Source organism: Calliphora vicina, chromosome 1 (genome assembly GCF_958450345.1).
Source record: "Calliphora vicina chromosome 1, idCalVici1.1, whole genome shotgun sequence".
NCBI lineage: Eukaryota > Metazoa > Arthropoda > Insecta > Diptera > Calliphoridae > Calliphora > Calliphora vicina.
The window spans coordinates 89,100,149-89,122,098 of NC_088780.1; the positions used below are offsets into that span (position 1 = coordinate 89,100,149).

Genomic DNA, 21,950 nt, shown 5'->3' on the forward strand with positions numbered 1-21,950 from the left:
TTTTATACGTTTATTTGTTTGAAAATTATTTAAAATTAAAATATATTTTCTTATTTAGATTACACCTAAAACAAGTGAACATCATAAATATACAGAGATGAAGAACTACGAGATGACGAAAAATTATTTAAATTTATTGTTTTAAAGAGGAAATTAAAAAAAAAATTATAAAATTATGTATGTGTATGTATAAAAAAAAAATACGACTATACGAAATTTTAATATGTATAGGGAGTTAAATCGGGCTGGGCTGGCTTTACAGAGTAGTTAAAATTATTTTTTTAAGAAGGTATAAAAAATTAATTATAAAAAAGAAGAAAGAAAACTGCTCAAATTTATATTCTTTCAATATAAGAACGCTGTAAGTTACACAAAAAAAAGGGATTTAAAAAAGTATTGATTCCTTTTCCCTGACAATACAAAGATTGAGTGATTTTTTATTGAAAACTTATTTAAAAAGAAAATTTAATTTGGATTTTAGTCCTTCCCAAGTTCTCTTGTTGTAGTTAAAATTTAAAGTAAAAGAGATGACATGTTTGTTAATCGAGTGAACATGTTAAAATTAACTTTTTGCTGTCATTTGAAGTTCTAAAGGGAGAGCAAGCGAGCAAGGTAATAAGTGGTGGATTCTGCTCGGCTCTGTTTGAATTTGTTTTGAAAGAAGAGGAGTCGCGGTAGTTAGGCCGGGGGAATAATTGAATATTTAGGTTTCTGTTTTTACTGCGTTTTTTATTTTTGTTTGTTGTTTGTTGTAAATTAAACTGAATAAATGGATTTTATATTTATTATTATTATTAAATATTAAATTTTTCTTTTTTCTTTCACATCATCAATCATGCTTTCTTGCTTTTGTTTCTTTTTTCGTGTATGAGTGTGTGTTATGTGTGTGTGTGTAGGTATTTGTATTTATATATATTTTTTTAATTTTTGTTGTTTTTTATTTTTTTGTTTTAAAGAGCGTTACAATCTGTAATTTTTGTTTTTTCAAATATTTGTTGCTAATTTAAGTTGTTGTTGTTGTAGTAGTAGCAAAATCCTTTTTATTTTTTAGTTTTCTTTTTTTTATTTTGTATGTAGTTATTATTATTATTATTTTTCTTCATACCATCATCATTTCCATCTCATCCTCTACTTTTCTCATTTCTTTTGCCTTTTTGTTTATCATTATTATTATTATTTGTATATTTCTTATTTTCATTCTTTACAAAACAATTGGTTGTAGTTCATCATTCAATCATCAATTTAATCAAATATCATTATTATATTATGTTTTTTTTTTGTTTTAAATTATTCAATACACATCATTTAGTTATGGATGATATTATTGTTGTTGTTGCTGTTGTTGTTTTTGCTGCTGGTGCTGTTGCTGCTGCGGTTGTTGATGCTGCGGCTGCTATTGATGTTGTTGCAGTATTTGATCTTGTCGCCGTTGTTGCAGTTGTTGATATTTTTGTTGTTGCCGTTTTTAAAATAGTTGTCGATGTTGTAACTATTTTTCGACGACATCAAGAACAACAACGACACTAACAATAAAAATGATGTTGATGAGATCATCATTGTCATCATAATTACGTGCATGTTGTTGTAGTAACATTCCAGTGTCATTATTATGAAAAATAATAACAACAATAGAAAGCACAATGTTGTTGACAACTTAAGTGGCGACAACGGCGATGATGTTAATGACGACGACGACATTGATGAAGATGTTGGTGATGATGACGATGAAGATGTAGATGACGACAACAACAACAACAACGACGACATCGACGACGACGACGAATCAATTATACAAACTGGAACGCATCACATAGCATACTTCCTAGTCCATTCTCGTGCCAATTCATTATATTTTTCCCGATCAGTTTTATATATTCTTGCAATCTCTGGTACAAGTGGATCATCTGGATTGGGATCACAGAGTAGAGAGCAAATTGATAATAAAACTGTAAAAATAATAAGAGAAGAAAAACAATATTTATTATTAGCATTATTTTACAAAATGTAATGTATGTAATTGAAATTCACCTTTTGATATAGTAAGTGCTGGCGACCATTGAGATCTTAATATATCGAGACAAATCGAACCATTGCTGTTAATATTTGGATGGTATATGCGCGTTGTAAAAGCCACTTTAGGTGGTTTGAATGGATAATCTGTTGGAAAGTGAATTGTTAAGAAGAATACACCACCTTGGTACGGGCTGTCAGGCTAAAAACAAAGAGGAAACAAATACATATGAAATATAAATTCAAAATTAAGTTTTTATTATTTAAAAATGATAATTGCAAATTCTAATTAATTATTCATTAAATGTTTAAAAATTTTCTAATGCCACATTTAACCAGTTCTTAAATAATGATGGTTTTACAGCTCTAATTTCATTATTTAAATACAATTTAAATTGAACATCTGCAAATATCAGTGGCAACACATTCTTACTGGAATTTTAGAAAAACCCAATGGTTTTGCTTCCAACTGATGCTGCTATGGCTAACAAATAACAACAAATAGTGCTTTAAAATCCCAATTTTATAGGTTTCATTAATGTTTACCGAGTTATACAATTACGCCCCAATCACATACAACAATCACTTCGCTTCAACTGCGACTGACAGCTGCATTAAAATTCAACGATTTATTTACACAGTTGTCCAATAAGTTCGGCGAACTTTGCACTGAAATTATTTATTTTTTAAGTGGAAAAGTGTGAAAAATATGATATTGGAATCATAATGTAACTCTGGGTTGACTAATAACACTCGCGTCATTACCATTATCAATCTAGGGTATGTAATTTATGCGAGTAATCAGTCCTCGTTTTCGTTTTTCGAATTAGATTATTCGGAAGATCCTGCAGATATACATACAAATATATGTACTACATAAGCTTATACATGTACAAGTTGCAGTTGTACAATTCGCTACACTTAATTTTTCTTCAATTCAATTACAAAATTTTTCAAATTTTTTCAATTCATTTTGTAAATGATTAAAAGCAATACAAAAACAAAATTTAATAAAAAAAAAAAAATATTTTAATTGAATTTATATTTGAATTAATAAAAAATTAATGATTCGGAATTCTGTTATGAATTAATTCCGAATTAAGCTCATATTGAAAAATTATCGGAACTATTTTTCAGGACTCATTTTGAAATACTTTAAAAAACCATATGAAAATCTGAACTTTAGTTATTTCAACATGTTAATAAAAACATTTGCAATATTTTCCAAACAAAAAAGAAAAACACATTTAAAGTTTTAAACATATTTCATTAATTATTTAATATGAATTTATGTTATTATGCATGCGCATTAAACAAAACATAATTTTAAATAATATTGAAAATTTCTGGTTCCATTGAACTCATTTTTGGACATTAAAATCGAAAATCGAGATTTTCCAAAAAAAAAAATTATTATATTTTACGGAATTAATTCAACTTTAGTAATCATTTCTGGGAAAACTTGACTATTTGACTCGTCACCTCAATTTATCCTTTTTTTTACGAAAAACCCTTTTTTATGTTCAAAATTTGGACCCAACCCAGCTAGCATTGGGTGTTATTTAGACGATTGTGTTTAATATACAACTCTTAATAGAATCATAAACATATATTTTTTTTACATTTTTAAAGATTTTCAGACACGCTCGTCTTTTAATCTTGGAGTGTTTAACATGCAAATCTTGAAATTGTTTTATTAACAAATATGCAATTTACTGTTATAGATAAACAGAAACAGAGTGTCATAGTTTATTCTTCGTTTTTCATCAAACTTTTATTTAAGTTTTGAATTTGCTGCAACAACGTCATAATTTAAAAAAAGTCGTTTCGAGAAAAACGACTTTGAATGTTTTATGGAATTTTACTATTTCTTAAATAAATTTTCAACAAATCATGCGATTTCTGAAATAAAACCTGATTTAGGCCCCTATTATGAGTTGCATTCGACAAACGATATTCGTTGGCTATCGAATGTAAAATTCGTATTATAAGTTGGCATCGCTGTCAAAAATTTCGTTGTGCATCGAATTTTTCAACGAACACAATTTTGCTTTCGACACTGTAAATAAAATTAAAAAAATTGTTGAAAATGTAAGCATTTGAAATTTTATTTGTTTTTGGTGGACCAAATATCACTAACTGAAATATTTTCGTTAACTTTATGCAGGTCTAAGGTTGTAAGCAACGAATGTGCGCCATAATACCAAATGACAATTCGTTCGATCAGCTGTTTCGACTACAGTCGAAAATCGAATTTAATTCATAATAGGCACCTTAAATAGTAGATACTAATATCTTTCTAATCTGTATATAACCCACATTTTTACTTGTCAAATATACGAGAAAACATGAATTTTTATTTTGACGTTTACAACAAAAAAACACTCTCATACAAAAAATAAATGACTTTTTTAAACTGATAAAACTATATGAAAGACTAAAGAACGGCGCAAATTTTGTATTACTCAGTTCAAAACACCCGGAATTTGAGTTATGACGTTGTTGCAGCAAATAAGCGATATGTTAAAATTTATTTAAAAAACTAATAATTAAAAAGTGAAGTGTTTGTGAAATTAAAAACTAAGATTAAAATCTATTCGATGATTTTAATCTTATAAGAATTATACGGCTGAGCATTTCACGGATTGTAAGATAATCTCTACATGAGTCTCATACGATGCTTGGCATGCTTTATTAAATACTCTTTAGATAATCTCTACACAAATCTCAAACGATTCTCTCTACGATTAATGTTAGCGTCTTTCGCTGTGTTGTGGAAGAATCTCACAGAAGAATCAGCTGCTGAAACAGTTACTCCCGTGCAAGGATCTTCTGTGATTAAAAAATGCGCTCGTTGACGACCAAAAACGCACTTCATGAGATTCCCTGGAAAAGAGCTTGTGACCCGAATTTGTTCTATTTCGCTTTTTCTCTTTTTTTCTCTAGTGGTTTAAAACTTCTATTTTTTAAGAAACTATGGAATTATCTTGTTTTTTTTCCAGAAAAATAGCTTGGTGTTGGGAAGTTTTTACATAAAAATAACTTTAAAATGAGAAACTATATCAAAATTTGGATCTGACAGAGTGATAGTAAATTAAATGTACTTTATATTTTTGGTGTTATCTCAATTTTCGTGGCTCTAAATGAATCTTGGACTTTTTTGGAATTTGATTTCACCGTGAATTCTAATTAACATATTAAGAAATGTGTACACAAAGCGAATAATTTCCTAAAAAGAAATCTCAAATATTATATTTTAAAAAATAAAGTTCTTCTCACCCACACTATTTTGGTATTTTAAATTGTTTTAAATTAAAACGAATTAAGGGTTTTTGTACTTTGTTTTAAATTAAAAACTGTGCAAAATGTAACCATCAAACGCAAAATACGCAAACGTCGGTATTTTAATAACCTCTAGATAAAATTCTTCAAAACTCACATAAAAGTGCATTTTTGGCATACATTAAATTATACAATGGACTGTTTTATAAAGGTTTTTATATATTATTTGGTTTAACGATAGAAACAATATAGCGTTTTCTATTTTGTTAAAATTTTTTCCTCACATGTTATCAATGAATTCTAAAAGGTATACATTTGAGAAAGACCTTCGTATATGATGAGCAAGAACATGCAAGTTGGCACAATTACTGCAGACTATCATTAATAATAATATAATAAAGGTGAAATAAATTCATTATTCTACATCATTAGCATAAATACTAAATTAAATAAATAGATATTTTGATAAATTTCTTTAAATTAAAAAAACCTATACATTTTATGGATGCTGCTGGATAAGTCATGAATCACGCAAAATGCGAATCAATATTGTCAAGATACTTTTGACATAGAAAACCTCCTCTGGCACAATGTAAATTGTTAATTCGAAACGAATAGTAAGTCCATATGCTTCATTGTCAAAATTAGGGTTATAGAAGCAAAGTCAGCAATCTCAACTTTCTTCATGAACTTCTCTAATAATGCCATATACATTTGATGAAGGCTTGTGGTTGGTAAATACGGCAGTACAAATCCACTAAAGGCTATAACGGCTTTTGCCCAAAGGCCTCTATATTTAACTCTATACTACTGAGAACAAAACATATAATATAATAAACATGAGAATCTTTCGAGATACAGGCTTTGGTTGTTTATTAAAAAAAACTAAAAAAGTGCAGTCCTTTGCATCTAAGCCAAAATAATTTCTCATATTCACGAAAATATCCGTTTATTTAAGTCACCTTTTCTATAATTTCTAGTATATAAATAAGGTTTGACCGGAATTATGATCAACCGGAGATGGTTTCCAATATTGTGACATGATCGAGTGATTTTATATCCTAATGATGAACCTTACCTACAAAAATTACCATTTTGTATTAGTCTAAATTGCTATATCGCGAAACATGTTAAGACTTATTACATATCTTCATTAGTACATATTTGCTAACGAAGTAGCGATATAGACGCTGGTTAAAATAAATTGGCATAAACAATTTTGTAAAATTAAAATTATAGCTGTAAAAGAAATTGTGCATTTATATTTATTCTTACCGGTCCCATTATTGTTGCTTGCCAGTGAAATACTGAAATGAAATAGAGAAAATAAGGAAAAATTAATATTTTATTTAAAAATTTTGTAAATAAATATGAGAAAAGAAAGATAATACAAATTTCTATGCCAACTAAAGAGCTGCAAATTTGTTTGTAGTACAAATTTTTATAAGAGAATATTAGCAGATCGTAAGTTAGCATAAACATGATTTTCTCTTGCTTTACACATAATTTTGGAAATGCAATGAAAACGAAAATAAAAATGGATTAATCTATATAGATAAAATATATATTTTACCTATTTTTTTATCTTATGTTATTTGAATTTATAACTATATTTTGGTTGCAATGTTATATTTATTCATTTGTTACTCATTTTGTTAATTACTTTTTATAATAATTAATTGCTTTTTGTAATAATGGACTGTACAGGAATTTAAAATCGTTTACAATTAATCATTTAATTTTTGTTGACATTAACAAAACCTCCTATAATCCAACCCTTCTTGTAGTTCTATTCTTACTTAAGAGCACAGTTAAATTCAATCAATATTATAAAAATGTCTATTTAAATTATGTGAAATAATTTTATTCATGCAATTCTCTCATTATTTTTATTTATTACTATTGAGTTCTTATGAAACGCATCACTTGTGATTATTGTTTATAATTATCCATAAAATCAGCAAAAAAAAAATAATCCAACATTTCCTTTAAAAAGCGATAGCTCAAATTCTTATCTATTGCAGTTTTTTTTTATTTTTTGCTTTTTCCAACTGATTAAATATGTATAGTATTTATAAAAGAAACATTTGAACGTCTTCTTTCTTATTAACGTAATAGTTTTAAAATAGATTCTTATTTGAACTTCACTATTTTAATTTTAAGAAGAAAATGATTATTACATATAAACTACATTGTTTAATTGAAATATTAAGATTAAACAGTGGTACAAAAATAGTGCGTAAAATATTAGAAGAGCATACAAATTTTAGAAGTAAATTGTATACAAGCAGCACTGCTTTTTTATAGTTGAGAGATTTATCGCAATTATTGAAATACAATTACATACATATTATACTCGTATTATGAAATAAAAAATATTGAAGATAATTCTTCATTGAATTATGAATACTTTGTCTTGTACCTCTTCAATTCTATGATTCGTGTTTCAGTTACTGTTACTTGTTTCAAAACATTAAAATAGTCGTATGTCTGAAGAAAATTTTATTTTCACATTTAATTACATACATTCGAAGAATATTATGGATGAATTTCCTTGACTAAAGTCTCCAATTTCCATCCAAATATGTGAAATATAATAATTAATTTGTTTTCCAGTTGAATTTTTCAGCTAAAATTATTTGAAGTTAGTAGCTTTTATTAACCATATAAGGCCCTTAAGGGCTCGGTTATGTAAATGAAGAATTAATAATAATAATAATAAAAGAAAAAAAAAACGATAACTGAAAAATAATTGTCCGTTTTCAGTTTCGGTTTTGAGCCATTATAAAACCTGCAATTTAGGGTTCAGTTAAAACCGATCACGAAACTCTAAGACATAAAGCTTTTTACATCGTTTTCTTACATATTATTTTTGTTTAGTGTTCTTCTTTCATAAGTTTTTTTTTTTTTTGCCAATGCTATGAAGTATACCATATTCTATAAATGTGAGACGGAAAAATAGCTTAAAGTGTGCTTTTAAAAACTTTTTTTTTAAATATATTTCTAGTTTCATTGTAAGTCAGATTTGAAAATTTTGTTTCAATATCTCAAGTAGTTTTCATTTTATATCGTTTTATGCTTCTCCTATAAACTTATGAAAAGTGATGTTACGTTATTTTGCATTTTAGGTGACGATATTTGATGATAAATGGTCATGTTTTTAAAAACTGAAATTACGGAGTTTAGTTTTCATTGTTATTGTATATTGAATTGTAAAATATCTAAGAAAACATGTAAATTTTCCTGTTTTCAATAGAATTATGTTTATATTTGTATCGCAGAAGAAACAGCTTAATCTGTTTAGTTAACAAGAAAACTTATAAAGAAATTCTCGAAATTTTGTTAATAATCTGTCAGTGTTATCCCTGAAATATCATTACCGAAATAAAACTAAAAATATGATTCGATTTGACATTTTTTATCCGCAATTGTGGATGCCACAGAAGAGACAAAATATGAAACTTTTTTACTCAAATAGTGAGGTAATTCACCTCAACAAATGGTGAGGTGAATACCTTCTGTGCAATTTTATTTATTCTAACGTTTTGTATTAAAAAATATCGTCCCCTCAATAAAACGATAGTGTATAAGCATATTTTATTGCATAATAAGAATCTACATAACTGATTCTATATGTCGTCAAAATTTGGTGAAATTCTACTTCCACAAAGTGGGTCAAAAGATCAATTGAAATATTACTTTTGTTCTAGATGTCTACTAACAAAAAATTTTAAACTCAATTATTTCAAAATGGCAAAAAAATTATACACTATTGTTTTATTAAGGGGACGATATGTTTGTTGACTTCATTTTGAAATACATTTTAATATAAGCCTGCAACTTTCTTCTTTAACCTAAAATTGTATATTCCCTATTATAATCGAATGGCCTTTTTTAGCCGTAGCAGTATATAACTAATTTACAATGTCGACCTTCGTTTTACTAAACAAAATTTCAATAGAAATGGTTGGAGTTTCTAACTGCCAGAAATAAAAGCCTTGAATTTTACATATTCACATAACAAATATAAATTATAGTTTTTTGTATGAAAAACAACACAACAATTATTATTATTATTACTCCACCTAAAATACCCACACTTTGCAAACTACTGTTTTAAATATACATACATACATAAATACATATATATTTTTGTTTGGTTGGTTTGTTTTGTTAGTTGGTGTAATTTTTAAACTGAGTGCAATTTGAGTCACTACTTATTTGTTCGTGTTGTCATTGTGTTGTACTTGTAACACACGACGAATACATTGTAAATTAAAAATTCTCTTTTGGTATTTCATTTTTTACTTTGTCAAATTGCAGATATTTAACACTAACTAAAATCTTTTGTTTTTTTTAAAAGAGTACTAGTATTGACTTCTGCTTTTTAGTTGGCAATCATCACATTTAATGTATAAATTCCATATTTGCTATTTTTTTTTTTCATAAAGATAAGATTTTATCAAATTGTTTTTGTCATTGTGTTTGTTTTATTTTTCATGTATAACTTTTCGCTAAACAGCAGATAATTTTAATAAAGTTGTTGTTAATTATAGGAAAAATCCCCCGTGTTTTTGAATAAAATTAAAAATAATCTGGTTTTTATATTTTAATTTATTCATCGAAGTGCGTAGACAAACATTTTTGCATTTAAGTACATTTTTGTTACTTTGTTATAATTATTTTTTTTTTAATTATAAAAAGGTTGTGACATGTAGACAAATTTATTAGATTAAAATTTCCGATTTGTTAGGGATATTTCAAATGTATTTTGGAATTACTGAATAATAAATAATTAATATTAATCAATTTTTTAGTGAAAATAAATTTTGGGTATACAAAATTTTTAGATTTTGTGATTTTCATGCACTAAAAAACGAAAATATGCACTATAAATAGAAAAATATGCAGAACTATGCACTGAAAAATAATATTTGCCCTATAAAATGTAAAATATTCACGAAAATATTTGAATTTTTAAATGCCTGTTTTTTCTTTTAAGCTTATTCATACGTATCTGAGTATAGTAGAGTTTAATCTAAAAAGAATTTAATAGTATTTTTCATCTGAGTCTGATTTAAATAAATCTAACATGGGTTAGTTACGAATATAGCTATCGTGTCTTTGTAAATAAGGAATCTACACAAAAGTGAATGAAATATAGTACTTTCTATAACATTCAGCTATTCTACAAAAATGTATGTGATTTAAAAAATTAAACTTGAATGTTCTCACTTTTTTTAAACTTTCGTGGAATTGCTCTGCCAATGAAGTTGTGGGCAAAAAGCTTGTTATAATATAAATTTTAAAACCGAGAACATTTAAAAAATATCATTAAAAATAAATAACAAATTATGGAAATTTAGAAATACACTTTTATTTTCAAAAGAATATTTTGGAAACAAAATGTTTCAACAATTTTTAAAAATAACGACTCTATTATATAAAAGTGATAATAGGCCCTTTTGCATTTCAGGTGACGACGATATTACTTGCATGTGGCTTAATTCGAATTCAAAATTGTTTTTATAAATTACGTTTCCATTTGGAAGATATAAGAGTGACATTAGTACAGATACCTTAAGATCTTTCTTAACATAAGATTTATACATTATAGGCCTTATTCATAATCAATTTTTTAAATTTATTACAGGTTTAAAAAACAAATTTTATATGGGATTAAGTATGAATAAGCGGGTGGGGGCGGTATGTATATATTTAAATATAAACAAAAAAAACAGATTCTTCACCTGTCCAAACCAAAAACTCATTTTCATAAAAATCAAAAGATATAGTCCCCCGACATTTTATTGTTTTAAATAGACATTCCTAAGTTTTTGTCACACAGAGAAACCAGTTCTGGTTGTGTTAACAATTTGTCTCTTCTGGCTGAAAAATTTTAGTGGAGTGATATAAATTCTAGTATTGCAATAATAATTCTTCTTTTTCAACTGACTTTCTGTTGCTAGAATCGAAATATGTATCGATATAATCAAATCATTCAATTGACAACAAATCATAATAATATTGTAGTTAGGATATTTGAAAAGATGAATAAAATGAAATGATAATGAAAAGTAAATTTTGGTGATCAAAATCTAATTTTTTAAAAAATTTATTGAAATGCATTTCTGGTTGGAAGAAGCTAGTTTCGGTGTTCATTTCACTGAATGCAAACCTGTATATACTTTATTTTTTCAATCATTTTTGTGAAATGAAAGTACAAAAAAGATTTTATGGACAAAGAAGGTTTTAAGGAAATTTTAAGTGTTTTTTGGTTCCTTATGTTATAAAATAAAAACAATTTTTAATGAAATACTTACAATCATCGCCAACTGGACCAGCTGAACATTGTGCAGGTGGATCTCTGCCCAAATCTTGTAATTCCTAAAAGAATAAACAACATTAGTAAAAGAAATATGAGAGGTATTAAGAGAAAAAAGAAAACGAGATATTGATAAGCAAAAATTTATAACATTATTTCTAAATACATACCAAAAATTAAACAACATTTTGGAAATGGAATTGAATTTTAAACTAAGTACCTTTAAATTTATGCAAAAATGCCTAAATTCTAAATACCATTAGAAATATTTTATTAAATTTATTGTAATAAATACGCATATAAACAAAAACCCTCTTTGAAAATTTGTGGAATTCAAGCATACTATAAGAAAAACGTCAAAAGCAAATAAAACTAACGTTAAAACACACTACATACATACACACAGTGTAGTGTGTTTGTTACTTTATGCAAAATTTAATATAATAAACATGTAAAATATATAATTTGTATGTGTATAAAATAAAAGTTCATTGGCCCTGTAATGGAAATACATAAAATTTTGCATCTCTGCCGCTTTAAATTTGGTGTTACTTTTTTTGGCAAGAGAAGAAATATTTTGAAACCATAATAAAATTCGATTACAATGGAAAAAATGCAAACTCTAAACTAGTGTAATTTTTAGAAAAAACCTTAAATATGTTGGAGTTTTATTTTAGATAATCTTTTAAAATAAAAATAAAAAATTTCTAGCAAAAATGCATTAAAATTTCTTGTTTCAAATATAAATGTTAATTTTCTATTTTTTTTATTTGTATTTGAAATTTTGTAATCACATTTTGAGCATTTGCCGTGTAAACTATGACGACATTTTCGCAAACGTAATGCCGTCTGATGTGTTTTTCTAATTTTTTGTTAAAAATACGTATTTTATTTTAAAAAAATTAAAAAAAAGAAAGAAAATATAAATATGTACATATGTACGAGAGTATATGGCAATGTAGGAATGTTTGCATAAAAGTAATATCAGGAAGAAATAAAAAGACAGACAACAGCCACTCACTCAACTCTCACAATCATATTTCTTAATTCGTCCATCGAAATGATCAAGAACAACAAACGGCCTACGTTGACAAAACGTCAGAGAAAAAATATAAAAAAAACAACAAACATAACATGATGTTTTTGTTGTTGCTATTGTACATACATATGTATAATTTTAAAAATACAAAAACAACGAAATACGACAAATTTTAAAAATACATTTTCTTTAAAAGCCACCACAAGAAAAAAATATATGGTTTATATGTGAGTGAGTGTATAGGTAAGTATATTCCGAAAGTAAAAAAATAATTAAATTATAGAATATACCAGAGAAAATTAGAAAAACGAAAATTGATTTAATAAATATGGAAACGTTTATGACACCAATTCGATAATTCGCCAATAAAACATAATCAAAATGGATTAATTTTAGAAGGAGGGTTAATGAACGATTGTTATTTAAAAAAAAAAACAAAATTTAATTTGTTATATAAATTTAAATCTGATCAACTTAAAATATTTTTGATTAATCATGATCATTTAGACTTTTAAAAAGTCTTGAATGAATTTAAAAAGTATTTTTTTACAATATAAATTGAAAAATTTAATTAAATAATTTGTAAAAAAAATTGGTCACAGACCTAGCAAGCCAAAATAGGGGTAATGTTCTATATTACCCTTTATCCGTGATCCGACGAAATCTATTCACAAAAGATGATCTCGTCATCTTGTAGACGATGACCAGGTCTTCTGCATCAGAATGACCCGGAACCCAGAATAACTCCATGTAAAAATGTCTGACCATCTCTTTTAGAGATATTCGGTATTCATATATTTGGACGTCAATTATTCAAGTTTAATTTTAATAGAATAAAAATTTATCATTATTTTATTATTGGAGTGATCGATTAATTATTTAAATTTCCTCGATTATTCGAACGTATAACGAATAAAAATATTATTCAAAGTAAATTACTTAAACCTAGTTAAAACGCGAAAATTTTTAACAATTTGTTGATTAACAATGAAGAAAAATACAAAATTAATAAAATAATAAGAACAAATTTATAATGAATTTAATTTCCACACATATGGGCAATTGCACGAGAATGACTACCACGACTGAAAACCCTTAAACTTTTTTCAAGATGATTTGAATAGGAGAAAACACTAAAATATTACTATGTGTAAGTATTTAGATCTTATTACAACATTTTATTGGCAAACATAATAGCTTAAACTGACTATATTTAATTGACGTGTTTTAGGCTAAAATTGCGGTTAAAACTATGCTCCCAATTAGCATACAGTATGAAATGAATTTTGTTTATTTGCTATTATTTCGCTAAATATTTTGGACAACAATGTTTCGTAAGAACTTTTTATTTTAAAATATGGTACCCTCTGAATGGAACATAAAGACCAAATTATTTTTCAGATACTCTTATTTTTGCAAAATCTATTCCACTGGTATGGAATTGCCCATATGTATCTGGATTCTAAGCTAAATTTTTAACTGATCCTCATAATAATTTTGTAAATCGAGTGATTTTCAAAAACCAATAATTGACATATAGATCGATTCTTACCTTCGGTAGTACGATTTATATGAGATATGTATATACAATGAATTTGTGCCAAAATAGAAATTTCATAAATTTTTCTTTAAAATTTATGAAATTTCTATTTTGGCACAATGATCCGAAATCTATGAAACAAATTATAGAAATTCGTTTCTAATAAAACTTCCAATCTTTGTTTAACTTTTTGATATGATTTCGGATTTTTTCTTCAACATTTCTATCATTTTCTTTCCCTATTATTCGAATAATTTTCGAATTCAGATTCACTTCAAATATCCTGTATTACCTCAACAAGTGTACCGTCCTATTTATGGCCCAAATTTCAGCCTGTATAACGCTGTATTTGTCCTGCAGCCTAAAACCACCCCTTACGAAAACGGGGAATGTAAAAGTAGACTTGGAACCATCTGTGTAGATAACGAAAGCGTGGATTAATATTGAGACAAGCAAAACAATACAAATATAAAGAAAGAAAACCCCTAAAAATTGTTTTAAATTGTATGCTCAGGCCGAGTAAGATATCAAAATTTTAAACAAAGTTAAGCTTAATTTATGTTTAGATATTATTTTTTTGTATGAAAAAAAAAATATTTAAACATAGATTATGCTCGGCCTTTGCTCTTTTCTCTAGAATTTAAGAGGCAGATCAAATTGGAATTTCTTTATTAATAGCAAGACGGAAAAAACTCCTGCAATAACTATAATATAAAGTTAAAATTGTAGCAGGATGTTTTAGAACCATATGCAAATGAATATCAAGATTTTTAAAAGAATGTGGTTAAATCTCAACCAATTGTGGGTAGATTTTCCCCAATTCTAATAGCAACCTTAGCGGGAATATTGCGGTTACATATTAATGTTGTTATTTGGGGGCTTCGGAAAGGTGATTTTAACATACAGACGACAGTCATGGCTATATCAACTCGGATATCTATAATGATCGAGAATACATAATGAAATGAAAAATGTAGAAATAACGCATAGAATGACCACACATGGTGAAGGTTATAACAATGCATATATCAACCCTGCAACACTGAGTCATGCCTAAATGTTCTTTTATGTAAAAATACCTATATAATTTAAAATTTTCGAAGACTACACTTGAGTTAAATACAAACATTTTACTGTCATGCTTCCCAAAAGGTAATTTTTAAAAGCAAGTGTTTAACTAACTGCATGCTTGACACTGAAATGAACTAAAATCAATAAAGAACACTCACACTCTAATATAAAAATTAATGGGCAACAAAAATAAATTGTATGAATGAAACACACACATAATAGCTTACTGCAAAAAACAAATCACAAATAATAATAATAAATTGATAAAGACAAAACAATACTCAATAAAGTTGTAATAAATATTTGTTGTTTAAGAGACAAAATAAAAACCCAAACTAAAATGAGATGAAAAAAGCTATGAGTCATTGAAAAAAGAAAACAATACAATAAATAATTAACTCTATATACAACTAACTGCTACACCACCTTCCCCTTCGAATCAATCACTACTTCCTACCAATTTAGGTTCGTATTTGTTTGTCTGTTAAAATTACTCAGCATTTCACTTATCTTTGTTATTTAAGCCATCAGATGGTTTTAAATATAAACCGCATTAATATGCAAAGAAAATCGTGGTTAAAATGTGTTTCTGTGTTCTATTTTATTTTTTTTTTTTTCGAAACAACAAATACCTACATTATGAATGAATTAACTTGGCATTTTTAGCAACAGTATAAATGATCATTAACAAAATGAATGACCGAGAAGTTAAATTTTTGGGTTGTCTGTTGTTTTATGATGAAATTACCTAGTTTTAGTTCAGTTTCTAACAAATGAAACCGTTAAAAAAAAAGTTTTTTGAACAATTTAATATTTTTAGGTTAATAACACAACCGAAAAGGTTAAACCTTTTAAAATTTTAATGTATACCTGCAGAAATTAGGAATTATTAAGGTAAATATCGAAAGCTGTTCTTTTAGTTTAAGTTTTAAAATATTTGCTAGTCACTAGACGAACGGATAAAGAATATTGAACATTGGTAAATAAAGTTTATACTGAAAAATTACTTAAAAACAAATAATACCTAGTTTATCAATAAATTTATTAATTTATCATGTACTTGGTAAATAAACTTAGATATCTATTATTTAATCTAATTTTTAAAAGGTATTTTAAAATCATAATCATGAAAATTTGTATTATCGATGTTCTAAAGAACAATAAACATATGAATATAAATATAATATGCAATAACTTCAAGAACAAGTATGTAGGTATTAATCATATTTTTTTGACAGTTCCGCATTAAAAATGCATTTACTGGGAAAACAACATTTGCAAACAAATCTATAATTAATAGATTTAACAACACTTCAACTTTCAAATAAAAAACTAAAAATTTGGAAATCTTATTATAATAATTCAACAAAACTTATCCGTCAGCTGATATTTCTGATATTCATGTAGCCTTATTTATCACTATTATAGCCAGCTTTAAATGTAAAAATAATAAAACTATAATTGTTATTACTCATTTATGAATTTTTAAAAATCATTTGTTTCTCTGCAATTAAAAAAAAAATGAAAAAGAAAAATCAATTTACAAATGTTTTTTTTTGTTTTTGCATTGTTAAAATACAACCCTGCTTTAGATACAAAGAAGAAAAAATCACAAAAAGTAACATCGTAACGTCTACGTACGCAAAATAAAAACACAACGACGTCAATAAATAATTACGAAAGAGGATGACTATAAATACAAAAAAAATGTATAATTTATATTAATATATGACATTAATATGAAGCATTTTACAATAAAATGTATGTTTAATTTATCCATGAATTAAATAAAACACATTTTTATTCGAATTAAGCCGGCTTTACTAAAATAAACAAGGGCGTAAAAATCGGCAGCAGAAGCAGAGTTGTATTGTGTTTATTATGGTCTGCCACCTTTGTGCTTTAACATGCATGTGTGTGTTGGAGAATGAGACAACAATATAACGGCATTTTTATAAAAGAGAGCTTTAAAAGCATTTGATGAAAAGAAATGGAAAGTTGGTGTTTTTAAAGTAAAAAAGAAACCGAAGATAGAAAAGTTTCAAAGAATAATAAAGACAACGCCGACGTCGCTGTTTTTAATGACGTTTTTCTGTTGCGTTGCTTTTTTGCCATTTGGTTTTGCTATTACTATTACTCTTTTACTACTTATTAGTCATGTCAACTATATCTAATACAAAAATCGCCAAATTATGAAATTCATTGTTTTTTTTTAGCCAACATTATTGGTATTATTTTTGACAGAATTTTGAAACTATAAGACACAAAGTAAATTAATAAAGTAGCGACAGTACTACAACAAATACAACAGGTACTTTGTTTTTGTTAAAAGGTAAGTGAACTGTCAAAGTTGCCTGTTGTTTTTGCTTTTGGGTTTGTTGTATTTTTCGCCACAACAACCACAAGTGAATTGAATTAACAAGGTGACAGCAGTGGCGAATTGAAATAAATACAGGCGAATTCACTTATTTTTTATATATAGAGTTTGACATACGGACGTACGGGCGAATATTTTTTATATATGTAGTTTGACATTTGTGCGAGCTACTTCTATAATCAGCTGTGCTGCCGATGGCACCTTATTAAATGCACCTTGGAATTGACAGTTCAAACCAAGGCGAATACATACAAGGTAGTGTCAGTTCTACAAAAACAACGATTGGTCTTAACAAATGTCAAAAAACCAAAATGAAAAATTTAACAAATAAGTATTTACTTAATATAGTGTAGATAATTGAATAGTGAGGGCTTTACTTATTTATGTAAACAATAAATATTTTGTTAATAAGCTTAGAATATGTAGATATTTAAATATAAAAACAAGCTTTGACAGTTGTTAGAACCAAAAAGCGAAAAAAAAAATTATCAAAATATTCAATTATCTACACTATATTAAGTTTAAATACTTATTTGTTTAATTTTTCATTTTGGTTTTTTTGACATTTGTTAAGACCAATCGTTGTTTTTGTAGAACTGACACCACCTTGTATGAATTCGACTTGGTTGAAACTGAATAAAAAAAAATAGTCAGCTGTTCTACTGAGTCTATTTTATTAATTTACTTTGATAAGACCCCTTTCACATTAGGCAATTTTCGAGTTTGTAGAAAATTGCCAAGTAAAGGATAACAATTTTTTTTTCAAATTTGAGTACAGATTTCGGTAAATTTGATCCTGGGTGAATATCTAACTTAAAAAAAGACAAGTGTTTCAAAATGAAATCAAGTAAACTGTTGCATGTCACAAAATATATGAAAGGTTTCTTTAAATTTTAACTAAAAAAAAAATAGCACTTCCAAGTTGTTTGAAGGTTTGGCGAGTTTTTAAAACTATGTCTGAAACCTATAGATATTTTTTTACTGTGGAATCTATATGTATGTTTTGGAATTTATAAATTGTAAGGAGAATAAATAGCGTACTTATTTTATTATTTTAGGAATTAAACATCTGATTTGTTTAATTAATAATTAGAATTTAGTAAGAGTCCGACCGAAACCAATTTTTTTGGGCCGAAACCAAACATAATGTTTGTCCAAGGATAAATTCGAAACAAACCTAAACTTTTCAAATGTATAATTTATTTTCCTAATAATAAAATATAATGTATTGTATACTATAAATTATATTCAAAACTTATTCTTTTAAATTCCAGTCTATGTTTTTCCTTAATAAAATTTCCGCCAATTATTGACAGAATATCGAATACCTGTATTAGGTTAATTTCAGGCCTAATCTGAATATATCTTCGGACTCTAGAATTTAGTATTATCTATCTAATGAGTGTCTGAATCAAATCCTAAAAGATTTACAAAAAAAAATTCCTCAATCATTATTTTGTAGATCTTTTCTTTTTGAATACTGGAAAAACACTCTTTATATTAAAAAATACATTTACTGTACTGTAGATATTTTCCTTTTGAACACTGTAAAAACACTTCTTTATATTACAAAATAATTTAATTTAACTTAACGTAACATATTTCCCAGATTGAAACTTTTTCTAGCATAATCTATGAATTTTCACTCCAAACAGTATCAATGTTGTATTCCACAGTGTCAACGTATATCTATGAAATCATAAAATTATTATTAAAATTGCGGGACATAATAATATTAGGTAATATGCATAATTAAATTATTAACATTTTAAGCGTAGTTAAGACCATTATGCCAAGGGTATGGTTTAAGCCCTAAGGTAAAAAGCCAACATATTTTAAGCACAATTTCTAATTCAAAATATTAGTGCTACATTTAGATTCAGCAACTTAAAATTTGCCTTTACATGGTATTCACCAAGATGCAATATTTATTTTCTGGACATTACTTAGAAAATCAAAAACATAACTAGAAAATGTTTGTAAAAAAGAAGCTAGCAAATTGTTTATATGGTATAAATCATATTCATATCTATAAATAGTACTATGCAGAATATATTTTCCTAGCATTGCAATTTATATGCACTAAATCAAAATGATTAAACTTTGTGCAATATTATAATTTGAGCGTTTTTATGCACAAAACAAACTGGAATATTGACAACACCAGCAACACATTATTCTAGAAGGTTTTGTTGTTTTTGTTTCTTTAGGGGGAGAAAATAAATGTTTTTTTAAACAAAAATGTAAGGGATTATTTGATAATTATAATGGTAGTTCTAACGGCATTGTCTACATAATTATAAATTAAATAATTTGTATTTAAATTTCTTATTGTTGGTATGTAGAAATAATAAATTTAAGGTTAGGTTGCCCAGCGATGTTTGTTTCTTTTCCCCATTACTGGAGTATTTTTATATTTAGCTTTTGTTGTTTTTATGCTTTTTCTTATTTTTTGATAGCAGCAGCACTTGGTTTCTATTGCTTTTAGGCGAGAAGGAAATAAAGAAAACGGACAGACAGAGGGGCAGTAAAGCAACTGCAAAAAAAGACCTATGATATGTATAATTGCTGTGTATACCATTGAAACCATTGGGTAACACCTCGATGAAATTCTTGGTAGTTTATTTAAGGAATTTCCTATTAATTACAGAATCCGCAAAACCGGCTGGAGCAGTTTTCAAGGGAATTACCTTATAAGTATCGGTTAGAAATTGCAATTTATCAGAAATGAACATATTTATGCTGTAAAAATTGCTTCGCAAGTCAGCGATATTATCGGGTCATTACATCCACATGCTGTATGTGAAATAACAAAAAAAAAAATAGCATTCCCGGTGTATCGTTCCCCGTTTTCCCCACTACAACAGTATTTAAAGTTAATATTACTTGAGTCTCCTCATGGTTTAAAAACTAATGATCTCCATTGCAAATTTGAACTGAAGGCAAACTGCAAAATTATTGTTAATGATGTATCTACTCTTGATGAAAAGTCTTTAGCCATCACAATTTATTTTTCTTTAAAAATTCCATTAATTCTTTTTATTTCACAAAAATTTTAAGCAAAAAAAGAAAAACTTTCAATCTGAGGAAAAAATAAACTTCGTGTGCCGTGTTTTGATATATATATGTACATGTATATAGTAAATAGATGTATATGTGTGTAGTTGGTGTCTCATCGGTTGGGTTCTCTTCGTTGGTCGCCCATCTTTTTTTATTCGATCAATTTTTCCCCGTCATTTTTTATTCGTTTAATTTTTTCACTTTTCGAGACGACGTTTCACATTTCTTGCATAAATTTTTTGTTCTTTTTCATTAATTTTTTTTATAAAACAGAAGCAAAATTAACAAATTTAACACATTTCTCTTGAACTTTTTGTTATATTTTTTGCATTTATCAATATCTTGCCTTTTTTCAAGGGCTTTCCCTTGTGTCTTTTCAGTTTTTTCTTTAGATTTTCTTTGATTTGCAAATACTATACCTTATTAATTCTTTTTAACGCCATTTTATAGTTAAAATTTGATTTACAAATTCAATGTTTGATGTGATTTGTTTTTTAATATTTTTTTAAACTTTTTTGTTCAATTTTTCTTTTAATCTGATGGGGTCTGTTGTGAAGCCAGCCGCCGCTCCTCACTAAACTTTTTTCAGTGTGTGTAGCACAAAGAGCTCACCAAACAATAGTCGTGTGTGTAGACGAAGAATGAAAAAAAAGCTAATTTTATTTTTAATCAATTCAACTTCAATCGTACGAAAAATAAAAAATTTAAAATGTAACGTTTGAAAAAGAACAAATTCAAATTTCTTTTTCTTGAACTAAATTATAGATTTGGCAAAATGAATTCGATGTAATTACGACGAATTCACAATTCTTTGCACCACAAATCGCACTTGATTTTGACGACTGCCGTGTTTCCACAACGAACGTACAAAAAGATTCGGTCGGCAAAAGACGACGACCACTTGGACCTTTTTCACGAATTTGCAAAATAAAAAAGACGAAAACTCACTATAGTTTAACTACTCTCCACCGAAAACACTAGCTAAAACTTTAAACTTTGTCAGCCATACGAAAGCTACTTGTTAGGTAGTGTACACTATATCAATTGTTCTTCTTCCGTTTTCTTCTTCTTTTGCTAAATATGAAAGAGATGACCGTATAAGGCTATTGCGCGCGTTTCGCAAAAAATTCACACAAGTAGAAAAATGACAATTGGTTTTTGCTCCTTTTTGATTTTTGAATTTGCCGCCGTATTGGGGTTTTTTCATACATATATTTCGCTTCACTACTACGTAAAATTCAAGTTT

General features: G+C 27.0%; 2 protein-coding genes across 2 annotated transcripts; both read right to left on the reverse strand.

Annotated features, from left to right (window-relative positions):
- Positions 1-708: 708 nt before the first annotated feature.
- Positions 709-21,578, reverse strand: eff (ubiquitin-conjugating enzyme E2 eff). The gene is made up of 5 exons (XM_065515095.1): positions 21,124-21,578; positions 11,616-11,679; positions 6,568-6,599; positions 2,029-2,212; positions 709-1,946 (listed from the first exon to the last, which is right to left on the reverse strand). The coding sequence occupies exons 1-5, from the start codon at positions 21,145-21,147 to the stop codon at positions 1,807-1,809; spliced, it is 444 nt and encodes a 147-aa protein (XP_065371167.1). The 5' UTR covers positions 21,148-21,578; the 3' UTR covers positions 709-1,806.
- LOC135951408 (GATA zinc finger domain-containing protein 24-like) lies at positions 1,306-1,767 on the reverse strand. Its single transcript, XM_065501060.1, has one exon. The coding sequence runs from the start codon at positions 1,765-1,767 to the stop codon at positions 1,306-1,308; it is 462 nt and encodes a 153-aa protein (XP_065357132.1).
- Positions 21,579-21,950: the final 372 nt, after the last annotated feature.

Coding starts and splice junctions, on each gene's coding strand:
- eff (XM_065515095.1), bottom strand. CDS start 21,147: ATGGCGTTAAAAAGAATTAATAAG. Junction 11,680..21,123: donor CGTTAAAAAGAATTAATAAG/GTATAGTATTTG, acceptor TTATTCTTTTAG/GAATTACAAGATTTGGGCAG. Junction 2,213..6,567: donor AAGCAACAATAATGGGACCG/GTAAGAATAAAT, acceptor CTTTGTTTTTAG/CCTGACAGCCCGTACCAAGG.
- LOC135951408 (XM_065501060.1), bottom strand. CDS start 1,767: ATGTCGTCGTTGTTGTTGTTGTTGTCGTCATCTACATCTTCATCGTCA.